Source organism: Merops nubicus, unplaced genomic scaffold (assembly GCF_000691845.1).
Source record: "Merops nubicus isolate BGI_N331 unplaced genomic scaffold, ASM69184v1 scaffold50956, whole genome shotgun sequence".
NCBI lineage: Eukaryota > Metazoa > Chordata > Aves > Coraciiformes > Meropidae > Merops > Merops nubicus.
In genome coordinates, this window is record NW_008613980.1 from 3138 (window position 1) to 20165 (window position 17028).

At 40.4% G+C, this 17028-nt stretch overlaps 1 protein-coding gene across 1 annotated transcript in view; it reads left to right on the forward strand.

Annotated features, from left to right (window-relative positions):
- Nucleotides 1-724: 724 nt before the first annotated feature.
- Nucleotides 725-17028, forward strand: part of MCF2L2 (MCF.2 cell line derived transforming sequence-like 2) — a gene marked incomplete at both ends in the record, with an annotated part of 26204 nt that continues 9900 nt past the window's right edge. The window contains 9 exons of the mRNA XM_008942045.1: nucleotides 725-815; nucleotides 2061-2180; nucleotides 7604-7720; nucleotides 11047-11196; nucleotides 11833-11957; nucleotides 13563-13677; nucleotides 14284-14403; nucleotides 15698-15889; nucleotides 16722-16913. Of these exons, the coding sequence (XP_008940293.1) occupies nucleotides 725-815; nucleotides 2061-2180; nucleotides 7604-7720; nucleotides 11047-11196; nucleotides 11833-11957; nucleotides 13563-13677; nucleotides 14284-14403; nucleotides 15698-15889; nucleotides 16722-16913 (1222 nt within the window). The remainder of the gene's footprint in view (nucleotides 816-2060; nucleotides 2181-7603; nucleotides 7721-11046; nucleotides 11197-11832; nucleotides 11958-13562; nucleotides 13678-14283; nucleotides 14404-15697; nucleotides 15890-16721; nucleotides 16914-17028) is intronic.

Consider the following 17028-nt stretch of genomic DNA (forward strand, 5'->3'; position numbering starts at 1 on the left):
CCAAAGTGGGATTTATGAGAGAGAGAGAGAGAGGATGGGATATTGATAAGGTCTACATAGATGGGCTGGAGTATCCAGTCAGTGCCTCATAGATCCTCCTTGAAAAGTACAGAGAAGGAACAGTAGCTGTTATTCTATCCAGTATGTTAAAAAGATACATTTTAATGACTTGCAACCCTAGAACCAGTTTGTGATTGGCAAGATGCAACTCTTCAGTTCCTGCTTTGTCTACCAGAATTCCTGGGTCATCGTGTACACAGACAAGGTGGTGATTCTAGGAGGATACTGAATTTCTGGAGCTAAGTGTTCCTGTCAAATGTCAGCATACTTGGAGAATGAAGACTACAGTGAGGTGTCTAATAACTTGAGTTATTTTGCAGAGAAAACAAGATCTGATGTTTTGTCCTCCATACAGCATGGTGTAATTTGTGATCTTGAACTATTCATGTCACCTGGATTTGGCAGCAGAGTAGCATAGCAGCTGAGAGATTTAGCAGATAAAATATTCATGTTTTGTGTAAGCTGCTAGCCTTACACTGGAAAGAGAAAATTTGCTGGCTTTCATGTGAATTTCTGCCAAATATTCGTTCTTTCCACTGTACGTTGCGTTTTCGTACTGGGTTTAGAGGGTGATCTGACAGAGGCTGTGTTTTGCTGCAGAACACTTCCTTGGATCGGGAGTATCTCTGTGTAACCCAGCACACTTATTTCATCTGTTTTGCAGTCTGGAGGCTGCCAGCATTGGATTCATCATCATCATCGACAGACGACGGGACAAATGGAGTGCAGTCAAGGCATCCCTAACACGGATAGCAGTAAGTGCTTGCTTTTGTTATTTATCTTCTAGAAAGTAAAATTATCTGCTGAGCCTTCAGCATAGGATACAGTCTCCTGTGCTCATTTTTAGCTTCCATTTTCTGGCTGCAGATTCTCCCCTACCCTGAAGCTCATGAGTGTTAAATAAGAAAGGGAGGAAGCTGCAGTAACAAGTTACACAGCTTTGTTTACTGCTGAATTAGGACAAATTTCTTATTTTCTGGGCTAACTGCAATATAAATTCTAGCAATCTGAAGTTAATTCCTAGGAGAGTATAACAGGGGTACTCTTCTGTGCACTGAGGAGTGATGATGTGGCCTGCTTATGAAAGGAACAGATCCTAAAGGACTTGGATTTGCATAGCAGTAAGTGGTCTCTGTCAGAAACTCTTAACAGCTTATTATATCTCATTTGCAAAAGTCAGACCTAGGAACTGATTTTCAGTGCTAATGAAAGCAGCTGGTTTTATGCATCTGCTACCAAGAACGTGCCGTGTGAGGAACAAGAACTTATACACAGATGTGTAGGGTGGAAGGATGACCAAAGAAACTATGTTCTTTCAAGGAATTGAGACAGAATTGCCTTTCATTCTTAGTTCTTTTTAGCTGCTGTCTTCTAGAATTGTTCTTTTTTGTGCTTGATGAGCTCAGGGGAGTGTGTGAGAGATGTAGGCTCGGTGTCGCAGAAAGGGCCATGTCTGGTGAATGTGTTGAGTGCATATGTGGGGGGGAAAAATATGTGAGGTTAATCAGATTAAAAACCCTTTCCAGAGTGAGAAGGTAGGTCAGGCTGGGGAATCCATCTGTGGCACCAACTTCTTTCACCAAGTCAAATGTGGGTAGCCAGTTTTGCCTCCTGGTGGCTACAGCCTACAAACTCAGGAAAACCTATGGTGTGATAGTGCTAAGGGGGCTTGGTGTGGTTCAGATCTGCAGCATGAAGGGACTAGTGAAGAAACTTTCAAGCTGTGTTAAATCCATATCAGAAAACAATGTATGGCTGGGCAGTAAAATCCATGGGCCAGTCTTTCCATTGGCTTTGGAGATTCCAACCTAAAGGATTCTATGTCTCTATAGTGGCAATGGGCTTGTGCTGAACGGACCAGCTGATATCAGCAGGTGGACTGAGCAACGTTTAGGAAGTCCTACCTGCTTTGCCCTCTTTAGGAAACCCTTGGCTGAAAATTCCCTTGGCCTTCCTGCAAGGCAGAGGTACACCTTCTTATAGTTGTGTGTTTCCCGCAGGGAGCATTTCCAGGAAACCTGCAGCTGGTGTTTGTCCTGCGACCCTCCCGCTTTATCCAAAGGACCATCGCTGACATTGGCATTAAACTCTACCGCGATGACTTTAAAATGAAGGTACCGGTAAGCATGCATTTTTTTCCCCATGTATTTTCTTCATCTCCATATCTGCAGTTCTTAGGTGTCAGCGATTTCTCATAACCCTGTAACTGAAATTTGAGTGCAAGTGGCAGCTGGGGACTTTCATCTGGGTCTGTATGGGGTATATAGGAATAATGCCAAAGATTTAATTACCAGTGGATGCAACAGTATTTGATGGACGAGTTCCCATGTGGAAGGTCAATCTAGCTATAAAATGTGACTCATTTTTAAATTACTGACATCTTAGCTCAGTGAAGCTGTCTACCTGATCTAGGCAGAGGTAGATCTTCTCACTCCACTGACAGATATATTTAGGACTACAGAGCAGTGAAAGGCTAGGGCTGAATTCTGCACTCTTTGAAGTATTTTCCATGGGACTGCTGATGGTGACCCCATTAAGTCCTTGCTTAGTGTTGCCTGTTCTTAGTGGTTTTTATGATCCCCACACCCTCAGGATTCAAAGTTTGTTTTTTACCTTTTTTTTTTATATGCACTTGACTTTTTTTATATGCACTTGGCGTATGATTTAAGTTGATGAGAATGTGATTTGAAGCATGTTATCAATCCTGAAAAATTTGAAGTTTTAGATTATTCTGTGAGAGCTCTTTTGGGGATTGTTCCTTGATGCATGTTTGCATGTGGTTTTGAAGTGTTTTACAAATAAACTTGAATTACGATTATTCTTGGTATTTCATCCTGGACCAGATTCATACTGTGTTCTACAATGACTTTACTGGACTGATTTTGTACCATTTGTATGTATTTTGTATTATTTGATTATGTATTTGGATTTTGCTTGTGGTTTTATATTGTTTTGCAAAAGACCCATGCTTCTCCTCCAGCATAGTCTAGCTCTGTTTGAAATTCAGGTGTTTAAGACACTTTATGCTTCTTCTGAAGCAACACAGCAGCCAATTTATTACAATTCATACAGAAACGAACCAGGAATATTAATTTGGTTATTGTGAATTAAATTGTAATGTTGACTGTAGTTTGGCAAGGGTGGGTTTTTGGTAGTCAAAATGCAAAACCTATGTAAATTTGTGTTTGACTACAAAACAAAATCTTTTAATTTTATAGCACCTTCTAAAAAGGATGTTTCTGTGTTTAATAAGCCCAAATCTGTTACCATAGCAACTGTTGTGCCAATGACTGCAGCCTGGAAAGGGACAACTTCATCAAGGACTAGTGTTTTCTAAATATTCAGCATCTTCTATACTTTTGGCAATTTATCTGACGACAAGTGTTACATTTCAAATCCAACTTAAAACTATAAAAGTTGGAAGGGAGGTTAGTTCTAGGCAGAGGCCAAGCACTGCATTAAGTATTAAATAGTAACTTCTTCCTTACAGGCAGGAAAATCAAGATATAAGTTTAATTTGGGGTCATCTTGGACATTCAGATTTTGAGCTATCTTGGGTATGTGCACAGAACTCTTAGAAATCAGTCTTACAAAAACTAAGAGCACGATATACTTGCTGCTAGATGTGCCTGCCTCCTGCCCAGGTATTTATAGACAGATGGTCAGATTTATATACAGGCTGTCCACGTATGCCTGATGCTATTGTAAGTTGCTGAGGGTTCTGCTAAAGATGTCCTAAGTTCCTGGGGTCTGCCATGCTCTCTGGAGGGGTCTTTCACCTGTGTTTGCAACCCATCTTAAAAAGACCACCTAGGCAAGCCCCTGTGTAGCCCAGTTTCAGAATGGGTAAGTTACTGAGAGCAATATCTTTTGGTCCACCTTGAGAATAGCATCCTACATGCCAAGCATGAGAACACAGCCAAGGAGCTCTCATCCCGTGGGTTATATCCTTATTTAGGGAATTAGGTATCTATCTATAACAGGTACTGTTTGCAGTTTGTTCAAGTTGTGCTTGGCACTATGACAACATTAATGTCATGGCTGGGCTGTGGTTGCATTTCTTATCACAAGTACAAGTGAGTCAGGGCGAGGACATGAGCATTCAAAAGGGGCTTTAAGAATATGGTGTGCGTTTGTTAAGGAAACATTTGTTAAAGAATTTATCTGAGCAATCAGACTGCAAATATATTTAGTAAAATAGATTTGCTGAATTAAATCAACATTGGATTAAGTAGTAGCCAGAAGAGCAAACAGAAGCAGGAAATAAAGGCTGAAATAATAAACCAGACACAATAAGGAAATGCAGGATTTATATGATTTACTAACATACAAATGTAGTTAATAAAATCTCTTGAGATAATTCTCTATTGAGATAGTGATTTGACTAAGATCTTTAGCCAGGAGCAAGATGCAGGAGTATAGGAGATACACTAGGGTTCAGCTGAGATAAAATCTGGGAATTCAAAAGGAACATCCCAAGATTTACCTAAGCAACCTGCCATCATGGGAAGTGAATGGAAACATCGTCACAACATACAAAAAAGGTTGAATAATGTGTCCATAGCAGGCAGTTCTTTGACCATTGTAGACTGACTACGTTCAGATGGCTCATAAAGAAACTTCAGCACAACTCTGTGTCCTTTGCTGACCTGCTTATGCAGGCTCTCCCTTTCTAAACTGCTAATCTCTTGTATTTTCCAACTTACTGAATGTGGCTGTCTTCAGTCTGGCAAGAAGTAGGGGAGATGCTAATGCTCCATAAGATTGGTTTCTTAGATGGGCATTGAATCTCTCCTAGGCTTTCTCCTGTAGAGATGCCTGCAGAGCAAAGATGTGTGCCCTGTTGGGTAGCACCATAACTGGCAATTTTGCTTTGTGGCTCATGCTGGGCACATCAAGTTAAAGCAAACATCTTCCTTAAAGAAAAGTGCATGACTGTTTTTCTGTAGTTTCAGTGAAGTTTAGAGTATTAAAAAATTTCCAAACTGTCAGCAACGTCTCTGATGGGGAAGAACTATAAAGCAGTTAAGACTTATTTTCTCAAAGATGATTTGCAGTTCAGAAGTTGTGCATAGGCTTCATGTTCCAGACAGAGGCTACTCCAAAATAATGTAGTTTTGGGTTTTTTTTATTTTTCTGGCTTCGATCACAATGAAACAGCCATCGGCAACACATTCAGGGCATAGTTTTCGCTTTAGCTTTGGCTGAGGTGCTCTGTGCTTTCTTTGCCAGCAAGATCTTCTGGTCTCTATGTTTAGAAGCAGGATTCAAGGAGAAGATTAACTGCTGGAAGTGAAAGAGAATTGAGTCAGGGACTACTTGAGAATATTCAACCTGTACAGGTCCATGGGACCAGATGTGTCTCCCACAATATTTCTGTATCCAAGTTATAGTGTTATAGCATAGATGAGTAGACAAGGAGAGGGATTTAGAAATTTTGCTTGCCTGGGCTCAAAAGGTAAGGGTTGATGGGTCATACTCTACCTGGAGGGAGGCAAAAAGTGGAGTGGTGTAGTGATATCTCCTGGGACCTGCCTGGCTTAACACCTTTATCAATGACAACAGGATGTGCTGTTATCAAGTTTGCAGACAAGACTAAAATGGGAGGAACGGTTGATAACACTCAAAGACAGGGGCTCTCAAGGAATGGGCTGACCAGCGTATTATGAAATACAAAAGGGACAAATGCAAAGTCCTGCAGCTGGGAAGGATTTCCGTCCTCAAGGAGGAAGAACTTGCATTCTTCCCTCTCAACAAGACAACAGTGTTGTGTTGTTGCCAATGATACAGGCTGTAGCCTGACTGACTGGGGAGCAACTCTGCTGAAAAGGACCTGAGAACTTGGTAGACAGCAAGCTCTATGTGAGCCAGCAGTGTGCACTGGCAGCGAGCTATCAGCATCCTGCATGAACAGCAACAGGACTTGCAGGAGCTTAGCCAGCAGATCGAGACAAGCGATTATGCCCCTGTACTTAGCACTCACTAGATCATACTGGGAATACCCTGGCCAGTTTTGTATCCCTCAATACAAGAAACATATTGATCTGGAGTGAGGCCGACAGAGCACCATCAATAAGGTCAGGGCTTGGAGCATGTGCTCTATAAGGAGACGCTGAAGGAACTGGGCTTGTCTAGCCCGGAGAAGGGAAGTCTTGGGAGGGTTGATATGTCATACCAGCAGCTTCCAGTCTCTCTAAGCAGGTTACTGAAAGCATGCAGCCAGGTTGTACGTGACAGTAGGACAAGAGATAATGGACATAAAGTGAAGCAAGGGCTGTTCTGACTTGACATAAGGGAAAATCTTTTTCGTGACAAAGATAATCAGGCAGTGGAGCAGACTGCCCAAAGAGGCTGTACAGGCTTTGTCCTTGGAGGTTTTTAAGACCCAGGTGGATAAAGCCCTGAGCAACCTGGTTTGATCTCGCAGCTGATCCAGCTTTGAGAAAGAAGTTGGACTATAGACTTGAGGTTCGTGCTAACTTGAATTATTCTACAATGGTTCTGCAACAAAGACCAGCTAAAAACCTGTTCAGGTTTGTTCTCAAGGCTTTTCTTAGAGTATTGTCAGCCTCGACTGTACATCCTCCTTCCTCCATACATCTGTACTCATCTCACTGTCCACAGTGCCTGCAAGTGCACTTACTGTGCTCCCTTGGAGCTTGCTAACAGGCACAGCCAGTTATCCTTTCTTTAAACAGCAGAGTGAAGTAATAAATTTAATATATATTAAAGTCTAAGGCCTGAAATTTCTAGTCATTTGTGCTCAACATCTCATTTTTCTGTTGCTGAAATCAGGGTGTGTTTTCTACCTATTAGAACAACAAGACATAATTAAAGATGTGTGTTACTTGTGTAATCACTTGTGTTCCCAGACTTGCAGTGGTTGCCAAAAGGTAATGCTGGTTACCCAAAGCTGAATGCAAATCTGCTTTTGGTTTCATTAGGCAGGACTAGTGGTAGAGAGACCCCTTTGAAGTTAGAAAACGGATTTAGGTTTGTCTGTCCTTTCTCTTTCATCATGGTTTAAAATTATTGTTTTAAAATGACAGTGAACTCAGTGGACATACAGTGCCATAAAAAAAAGATACAACTGAAAGGAAAATCTTATTGTCAGAAGTCTAATTTCAGCTCTTCCCTGGATCAAGTGGTTGGTGTTGAGGAAGATGTCTAACTCCTCCATTTCTATGTAAAGAACAGCTATCTAGAAATTACAGAAATTATTTGATGGAATTTTGTGTGAGCATAATGAATATCATAGTTTTGCTCTTGATGCACACACAAAATGACTGCATCTTCAGCCTAGCAAGGAGAAAAATGATATCAAATTATGGTTTGTTCAAGGATGGCCATGTTCAAGCTGAGAAGCTAAGATCCAGTGAAAACAAACTGTGGCCATTTTATGAACAAATACATAATGAGAATTTACTGCCTTTGGTGGAATTACAGTTTGGTTATATATGTTTAAGGCAAACCCAGATCCTAGGAATAAGGATGGAAAGGGCTTGTAATTTCTCTCAGACCACTGTGTTTGGATTCGTTTCAGATCATCATGTTAAATTCTGTGTCTGATCTGCATGGCTATATTGACAAAAGTCAGCTGACCCGGGAGCTGGGAGGAACACTGGAGTATGGCCACAGTCAGTGGATTCATCACCGAACTGTGAGTGTTGGTGTTGTCCTCACACATGTCTATTCCCAGAGTTGTCCAGGTGACGAGTGTAGAGCAACCATTAAGTAGTAACTCTTCAGCTGCATTTCAGTCTACGGATTCTGCTAGGGACTCATGGAAAGAGGGATTCCATGACCCAGATAGAGAAAGGTAAATTCCCCAGAAGTCTGTAATAGAAGTAGTAATTGTATCTCACTGTTGGGCTGGACTAGGGCCTTACAGTGTTCGGTGTTCTTACTCAGCAAGGCCCTCTGGCACTTTCTTACCTTTTGAATAGTTGGTGAAATCTGAAGGCCTTCAAGTCATAGTTGAAGCTGAACATATGCTTTAGCACTTTATGACCTTTTATATACCTTGGATGAAAGGTTAAAATACTCACTTTAATGATTAATTATGTCCATGTTTTTGAGAGAAGAAAAATACTCAAGACATTAGATTTAATTTGTTTTCATTTCTGTGCTCTGTAAACATGCACTCCAGCTGGGCTTTATTTTGAGTAACTGAAGAACAGTTAATAACTGTAGGAAGGCAGAAAGACTTTTTATTCTATTGCCATTGAGGAAACTTGTTCCATGTCTGATTGTTCCCTTTTGGGTTGGTTAGTGCATTTCAGTGGCTTCTTCAAAACAATGTAAACAATTCATTATCATATGTCCTCTGGCAGAGGACTTTGGAGCCCTGGTGGCTTGGTGGTTGGACTTGATGATCTGGGAGGTCCCTTCCAATCTGGATGATTCTATGATTCTATATATCTGGGCACCATATAATCATGGTGCCCAGAAAAGGTGACAGTTTCAAAAAACAGACCCCAAACTCTGGCACATTAGCAGCCAAAATACTGCCTCATCCTATCTAAGCAAAAATGGGCAAAGCTGGGTCACGATCCAGAAAAGAGATTAGTTTCCCAGAGACTATATGTAATGATTGCATCTGTCTTTGTGGGTCTGCTTGCAAGACTGGTATGTTAGAGCTCACATCTAAGTAGCCCAAATGTTTTGCAGTGTTCTGAGCAGCCCCTGATTTGAGTCCGTTCTTGCTGACCTGCAGGTTAGGTCTAACACTTGAGAAAAGAGATTTTCTGAGGTAGCTTTAAGTCAAATCACTTTTGCCACTTTTCTGCTATCATTTTCTGTGATTTACTGTCTGTATAAAATTAAATTTTACTCCCCTTGAGAACCACCAAGTATTTCAGGCTTCTGAATATGCAAATACAGAATATGAATTTCTTCTAACACTGGTTTGCTACATTCATAGCTGTGTTGACTACAATGAGATTAGAATTGAGGTTTACATGTTAAAAGTATCAAAAATATTAAACTGTCCTTGCAGGAAGGGCAAGTCTGAAGGAATACTCTATATGAGCTTTGAAACAGCTGAAGGCTTGAAAAAAAAAATGAGGAAGGGGAGTAAAAAGAGGCACAAGAAAGGCTGTATTGTTTATTGATGACAGGAGTTTACATTAAGCATGAATATATATTTTGGTAAAATATGCAAATAAAAGTGAGCCAAGATTTGAGGTAAGTGTGGCTATGTAATCCCCAGGGCTTTTGGTTACGTTTGTTTGAAAAACTTTTGCCAAGCACAGAGACTTGAAAAAACACCCCACAGATGTAACTTAGGTATGTGAAACAATTTATTACTCATAGGCACAGGAAAGGGTTGGGGCAAGCGTGCTATGAAGTGAAACGCTGATAAGCTCATGGTGCCTGGTGCAGTCAGCCAAGGAATCTCTGCTGGATAAGAGGCTGTCAGCAGGGAAGTGTCACCCTCCATGGCACCTTGAAGCAACCTGACTCTCAGTCTCCCTGAGCTGCAGTCCTCGTCCCCTTTGCTTCTCCTCTTAGTGTTCTCATATCTTGTCCTGCCAGTGTGTTTTTTCTGACCTGGCTAAATAGTAGTGACACCACAACCTCACTGCATTGTTCCTTGAGTCTTCTTTCTTAGCTTGAATGGCTAGGAGCCTATGAGCTTTCTTGCCCAGAGCATTTCTGGCTTTAAGTAAATGGCTTTTGCTCGTGGGTGGCTCTATTTGTGTTGCAGGCCGAATTGTGGCATTTTGGCCAACTTTAATCCAGTAGTTTCAGTGCTGAGAGTGTGTGTGGGTCTATACTGCTTATGTTGCAAGCAAACATGAATTCTTTGGGAAAAAAAAATTAAAAAGGGAAGAAGGCTAAGAATTCTTCTAGCATTGCCTCATCTGGGGCATGTTTCAGGTCACATATGTGGAATATAATTTTTCTCTGCACCTTTTGAATGAAGATCTGTGTCCAGTTTTTTTTCTTCACTGAGCACACAGCATAATTTGCAGTGTCATGGTTCCAAATGTGGAACTCCTATCACTGCTGGAGAAGAGAATGCAGCTTGCAACAACTATGTAGTGTTTGACTGGCTGTAAGAATATCCCTAGTGCTCTTGACTGACTCAAACCTTTGGGCGGGTTAGATCAAAAAGTGTAAAGAGTAAAGAGCCATACAGAATATAATAGAGTCCCTTAAGAAACTGGGGGCATGATCATAAAAAACATCCCATGCAGTTCCTTGCTACTAGATAGAAAGGTTTAATCACATACCACAAATCTGAACAATATATTCATTCTACTCTGAAAAGGCAGCATTGTTTTTAAGCCTTTCCTCACTTCCCCTTTCTTCAGTAAACCAACAGAATTCTCACAAGTTTTTTGTTGTTGGTAGACCCAAGCGATACGGGAACAGCAATGCTGCAATGAATTTACACATTTTAGCTGTATTTGCAGTAAGTTGTTCTTCTATTTGCTGATATGAACAGATGGGAGGAAGTGACTGGAATGTGTCTACTACAGATAGGTAGGACGAAGATGAACATTTTCAGAAGTCAGGGGGAAGACAGATTACTACTGAGTGAACAGTGGCTGTATAAATGTAAATGTAAAAAGGCTTTGCCCTGTATACTTCAGGAGTCTCCTCAACTTAAATAAAGCCTTAATTAAAATTTTAAACACAGCAGAATTTCCCAGCAAGCACAGACAGAGGATCTGAAGTTCCAGTCTTGGCTTTGAAGCTGATGTCCTCTGTGGTTTCATTATGTCTGTTAAGTTCTGGGACTTCCCCAGCTGGTTCATGGAGATGCCAATACTTCTAGGCCTGTGAAAAGGTCATTTGTAACACAGGATTTCATTTGTAGCTTTACAAATTAAAATCTGTAGCTTTTACCCCAAAAAGCACAGTATGAACAGCTTTACAGGCATGTAATACTTGCAGCATAGTGTGTCTGAAGGACTAGGCATTATTAAAGGGCTAAGGGTAAATAATCAGGCTGTGACTTTGTTTTTGCTGTTCCAGGCTATTGAAAACTTTGCAATGACAGTTAAAACAACAGCACAGATGCTACAGACCTTTGGAACAGATCTAGCAGAGACTGAACTTCCCAATGATGTGCAGTGCACAGAGGACCTCCTCTCCACACACACTGACCACCACAGCAAGCTGAAGGTGAATGTTGTCTCACGAGAGCTCCACTAGTGTAGTGTTTAATTTTTGATTTAACAAAATTTTCTGTCATCATTTGGAAGTCTGTTGTCTGGAAACTACTGAAGAGGAGGAAAACTTGGGTTTAGGAGGTTGATTTGAATCAAGTGTGAAAAAGGACTTTTTACAGCTTCAAGAATGGTAGAACAGGGAAATGTCACCTCTACTGTATGAGAGGGTGTGATGGGATTGCACCTGGAATAGCATGGGTTCCTGAGGAAGGGTTCATCAGAAAGGATGAACTCTCTTTGGAGAGTGCAATTAAGAAGTGCAGCATCTCAGCACAGTCGCTCAGCCCACTGAATTCAATTTGTGGTAGAATAATTCATTCTGCAAGTTGCCTGGTCAGAAATAAAATCTGCTCAGAAGTTATATACTATTCCTTTTGTGAAAAATATATCTATTGTTCAAAGTGAATAATTTAGTCCCTGCATTTCTAGAAGAACATACCAATGTTAGTAAGCATTTATATTTTGTTCCAAGTATTTAATACCTCCAGAAGAATCCTCCTTTAGCATTACTTTGTTGTCCATCTAGAAGAAGTGAGTGTTGTTAGAATAAGTACATATAATTTGTTTGGCTTGTTTTTTTTCCCCTCAGGATGAGCTGAAACTAGCTGTGAAGCAGGGGGCCACCCTACTGACATGCATTAGGGAGCCTGTCACCCGCAGTGCCAACAGCAAACTCAGTCCAGATGAACTGGAAAATGTGGCAACAGTAGAAAGGTCAGTGAAGCTAAATCACCCTGTGCAAGTTGCTAATTTATTCCTAAGAAATGCAAGCGTAATTTAAATTATTTAAATATGTGGACTGTAAATTCCCACTGGTTCAGCTGTTCAGGATCTTTTGGAAAGGTAATTCAGAGAAGGGGATAGCTTTGAGGAAGCTACTTGACTAAACTGTCGAGGCAAGTTCAAACAGGTCCTGAATTTCTTGGTAATTTTTGGCTGGACCACTAACTACCTGGCTGAAGATTTAATGTGGGACTTACTTTCTCCATAACATGTGTCCTCCAAACTTCTGTGCCTGGTTAGAAAGTGGCATCTGAATCCATAGGAGATGAGAGGGTGTGTGCTTGTGCATGTCTGTGGAAACACTGGGGGAGGAACAGGTGAAGATGATACTCTGATGCATACCCCTTCACAGCTGCATGGAGAGAAACCCCTATTCCTTCCTACAATGCTAGTTATTACCATAAAGCTTTTTGTCACCACGTAGAAGCTTCTGCTGTGCCATGTGATGCAGTGGAATGGGAAACGCCGTGCTCGTGTTTCAGCGTGTCTGCATTCTCTGGGAACAAAGCTGCCGAAAGCAAAGCTGAGCTGATATTTTTCACTGAATACTTTAAAATCCTTTAAACAGTCATCCCAAAGGAATTTGCAAATTCATCTTGAATTCAACAACTACCTCTAATTAAAACCACCTTTTTCAGGGGTTGATTGAAAACAGAACTTTGTTTTTGAGAGGAATAGGAGGGATCTCTCAGTGTTTGCCCCAATAACTTGATGGTTCCAGCACACACTGGGAGTATAGGAGATCAGGCCTGGTCCCCTGCCGACCCAGTGAGTGCACGTCTGTTGAAATAGATACTCAGAGAAGACTTTCTTTAATGGTGTTTTGTTTGGGTTTTTTTTGTTTGTTTTTGTTTGGTTTTTTTTTTTTTTTTGTTTTCTTTTCTTTTCTTTTCTTTTTCCCTGTTTAAACTGTTCTGCTTTGTAATATAATTAATAGAACATTGAGAGACTGTGAGGATGACTCATTAGTCTGATGTCAAACATTTTACTCAAGATGTATGACACCTTGATTCTAATTTCTTTGTGAATATTTCATCACTTACACAAAGTGAAACAATGTCCATTGGAGGCATTAAGAGCTTCTGATTTATTGTTTTTAATAGACTAGGAAAAATTATTCAGTCCTTGCCTATTTCTGATGAGTGAAGAAAATGAACAAGTAGAGCTCTGCTTTAAACATTCTTTAAAATAATAATTGCATCATATTAATTCTGGATTAGGGTTGAATTATCTTTGAAGAATCGGCTGGAAGCTAGGGACAGACAACTGCCTTTGGCTGCCAGTGCATGGAACAGCTCTGTGTTCCTGTTGCAGGTCAGGAGGATCCATGTGGTTGTCACTCATGAGTCACACTCCTGCCTGTCCCACTGCAAATAGCATTTTCTTTTGCTTAAGGGAAGGCTGACACAGAGCCTTCTTACATAGACGTAGGCTTCCCACCATCTCCCTTGATGCCATCTGCTATCAACTGGTGTAACTTAAAAGAAATTAACTATAGGAAATAAGTAAGTTCTTTTCATTCCAATTTCTTAACAGGTTGTTGGCTCAGTTGGATGAAACAGAAAAGGCTTTTGATCAATTTTGGACCAAGCATCACCTAAAACTAGAACAATGCCTGCAGCTTCGACACTTTGAACATGATTTTAGAGAGGTATTTCACTTGTTCATTCTGTCTAGCCTCCTTAGGGAAAAATAAGGTCAAATTTTACCCAGACTTTATACCAGAGTATACTGGCAATCCAAAAAGGAAGCTGAGAGACGAGCCCTTCATTATGAAACTGGAAATGGATATTCAAAAACTAAATTCTTGACAGCTATCAGATCTCTTACACCATTTGAGGAAAGTGCCAGCCTCTTAGGCCAAAACGTGAAACACCACGTTCCTCATAATCATTTTGCATTTGTGTGTGACGTTACCAAATATCACTTCTGTGATGGTAAATTGCCAATCCCACCAGTCAGGGGAATACGGTTCAGAAAGTCCAACTGCTGGAGTAAGGCAGACTCTGGAGTCACAGGTCTTCAAAACTGTGTGGGCCTAAACAGGGCGCTCATTGAAGAATAGTTGATTGTTGCTTTATTCCTTGGCTCTTCCTGTTGGAGTGAGCTGAAAGTCTAAACTTGAGATGCAGTCTCTTCTAAAAGATGTAGGTGAATATTTAGGAGCTGGAGGTTTGTTAGATTTTTATGAGTATCTTGTGATGGCATTTTGGATGGGTTTTTTTATTAGTTGGGGTTTTCTTTGTTTGTTTTATAGGTAAAACTGGCATTGGATAATCTCATGGAAGCACAAGCAGGTTTTGCTGACATTGGAGACAGTGTGACTCGAGTGGAGCACCTCTTAAAGGAACAGAAACAACTGGAAGAGAAAGGACAGGTTTGCACTCAGTATAGTATTCTAGCTGTTGTAGACATGATCTTCTAGATTCTCCTCTGTCACTGTCCTTACATCATGCTTTTATTTTAAAATTATATTCAAAATTATTATTTTAACATAAAACTCAGATCCTAATTTCCAGAAGCCAGGATTATTCAGACCCAGTAGTTCCAGTTTGTTACTTGGAAAGTTAGAATCCAGTTCAAAAATTGCTATTTCAAACCAGGAAAGGTTCATTCATCTTTGGAAGCTCAAAAGTTCAGAATACCTCACAGAGATATTTTTAAGATAACTTTTAAGACTATCCTATTCAGACTCATAGCAGTTTGGGGAATACCCATGCCTTCCAAAATCCTTTATTTTCCAGACATTTGGACTTTAATTCCATCAGCTGGTCAGCCTCACATTTAGTAGTATTAGAAAACACTGAACAAATGAATAAGCTGAATCAGAGGAACATGAGCATGAACAAATGGAAAAGCTGGTGTTAATATTTAAGAATAGGATTAAGATTTAGAAATATTGTGATCTTCACACAGCTCTTCTGTAGAAGCCTAAGGGAATAAAGGTTATTGGAATGTGCATTTTCCTTCCAGCGTCCACATCACATCAGATATTGATGTGTACTCTACTCCAGTTAGCCACTCCTAATTTCATCCTATTGTGACAAAGCTTATGAACTGTACTCAGTAGGATCTAAAGAGTTTTCCAAAATGTATCTTGGAATGACAAATAAACCAAAGCACTATAAATCTGGCAATTAGTGAGTGAAAAAGACAAACAAACAAACAAACTGGTGTTTTGATTATTGGGAACTTCACAGGGAAAAAAAACTTTTCTAATGACTGTCCCTGGTATGTGAGGAGGAAGGCGGCGTACACTCACGGAATCACAGTTACCACACAATGATTAAGGATGGAAAAGACCTCTGGAGATTGTCTTGTTCAATGCCCCTACGTTCAAAGCTCAAGCAGGGCCACCTAGAGCAGGTTGTCCAAGAGGACAGGTCGTCCAGATGGCTTTTCAATATCTTCAAGGAGGGAGACTCCACAACCTCTCTGGGCAACGTGCTCCAGTGTTTCCTGATGTTCAGATGGAGCCCCTTGCATTTCAGTATATTCACTGACAAGGAACATCATTTTCAATGTTTTAAATATAAAGCAAAACATATCAGCTAGATTAATATCCAACACTTTTACCTCCAGGCTACAGCATGGATGATTAGATAGATTGTCTTTATTATGCATGACATTTTAAGATCTAACTTTGGAATTTTTTCTCTTTAATTTCATAGGAACCTTTGGAGAAGGCCCAGTCTCTAGCTCTCCATGGAGAACAGCTCATCCAAAACAACCATTATGCAGTTGACTCCATTAGACCAAAGTGTGTTGAACTCAGGCGTATTTGTGATGACTTTACCAATGAAACCAAGAAAAAGTATGATATTTTGGGCAAGTCTCTTGAGCTGCATAAGCAGTTAGATAAGGTGAGAGAACCTGGTCAGATAAGAGCCCTGGTAAGGCTCTACTGAGCATGAATGCTTTTATAAGCTCAGGTAATTTGGATGAAGAGGAAAAAAATAGTGTGGTGGTTTTTTTTTTCTTTTTTCCTCCATTTAATTCAGAGACTGTTACTATAAAACCTGGTGCAGTAGCTTCCCATAATTATCATCTTAAAATGATGAAAAATAGGAAATAAAATTAAGAAAAAAATTGAGTTAGGCCTAAATTTGAAGATAAAACTAAACGTATACCAGTGCTTAAAGATGAACAGTTTACTGCTTGCTCAGTTTTCACTTTCTCTGATCTAGCTAAAAAAGCAAGCTCAATGCTTTGAAAATGTCTGCATGCTACTACAGCCTCATCTGAAACAGGAATTACCAAAATTTTACAGTACAAAACTGCTTTGCAGTATTTTTAACTGAGCTTTATAACCCTAAGGTGTTTTGGGGAGTTTTGATATGGTTCAAATAGTTGTTTCAATTTTGGATAATTGTGTGACTGAACACTGAAATGAGGTAGTACAGCTGACAGATTCAATTGGCAGCAACCACAGTAACACTTCTCCTCTGTTTGGAATATTAGTAGTTTACATGTTACTGGACCATCTAGCCCATGAGAGCTGGATTGAACTTACTATTGTTCTACATATCTAGGTGGGGTCACTTGTGGCCATGAACTGTTTGGCACTGTGAAGTTAACATTCATTCCCTCTAGTGACATGTTAGGGCAAATCCACATTTCATGGGTAGAAGCAGTGCCTAACAGCACGGACTGTCAGCAATAATGGGGTCCTTCTTGCCCTGTTTTTCTTTAAAGGCAAGCCAATGGTGTGAAGCTGGAATCTACCTCTTGGCTTCTCAAGCTGTGGACAAGTGCCAGTCACAAGAGGGAGCTGAAACTGCACTCATTGAAATCGAGAAGTTCCTGGTAACAGCTAAGGAACACCAGCTCTCTAACCCAAAGGAGTTCTACAATCAGTTTGACATGATCATCACCCCTGAAATAAAGGTAAAACCTCTCAGTTGTGCATCCACTCACTTAGAATTTCAAAATCACCGACCACCTAGTGCATGAGAGTGTACTGGGTTATATATTTGAGCTGCTCAAATATGCCCCTTTCCCT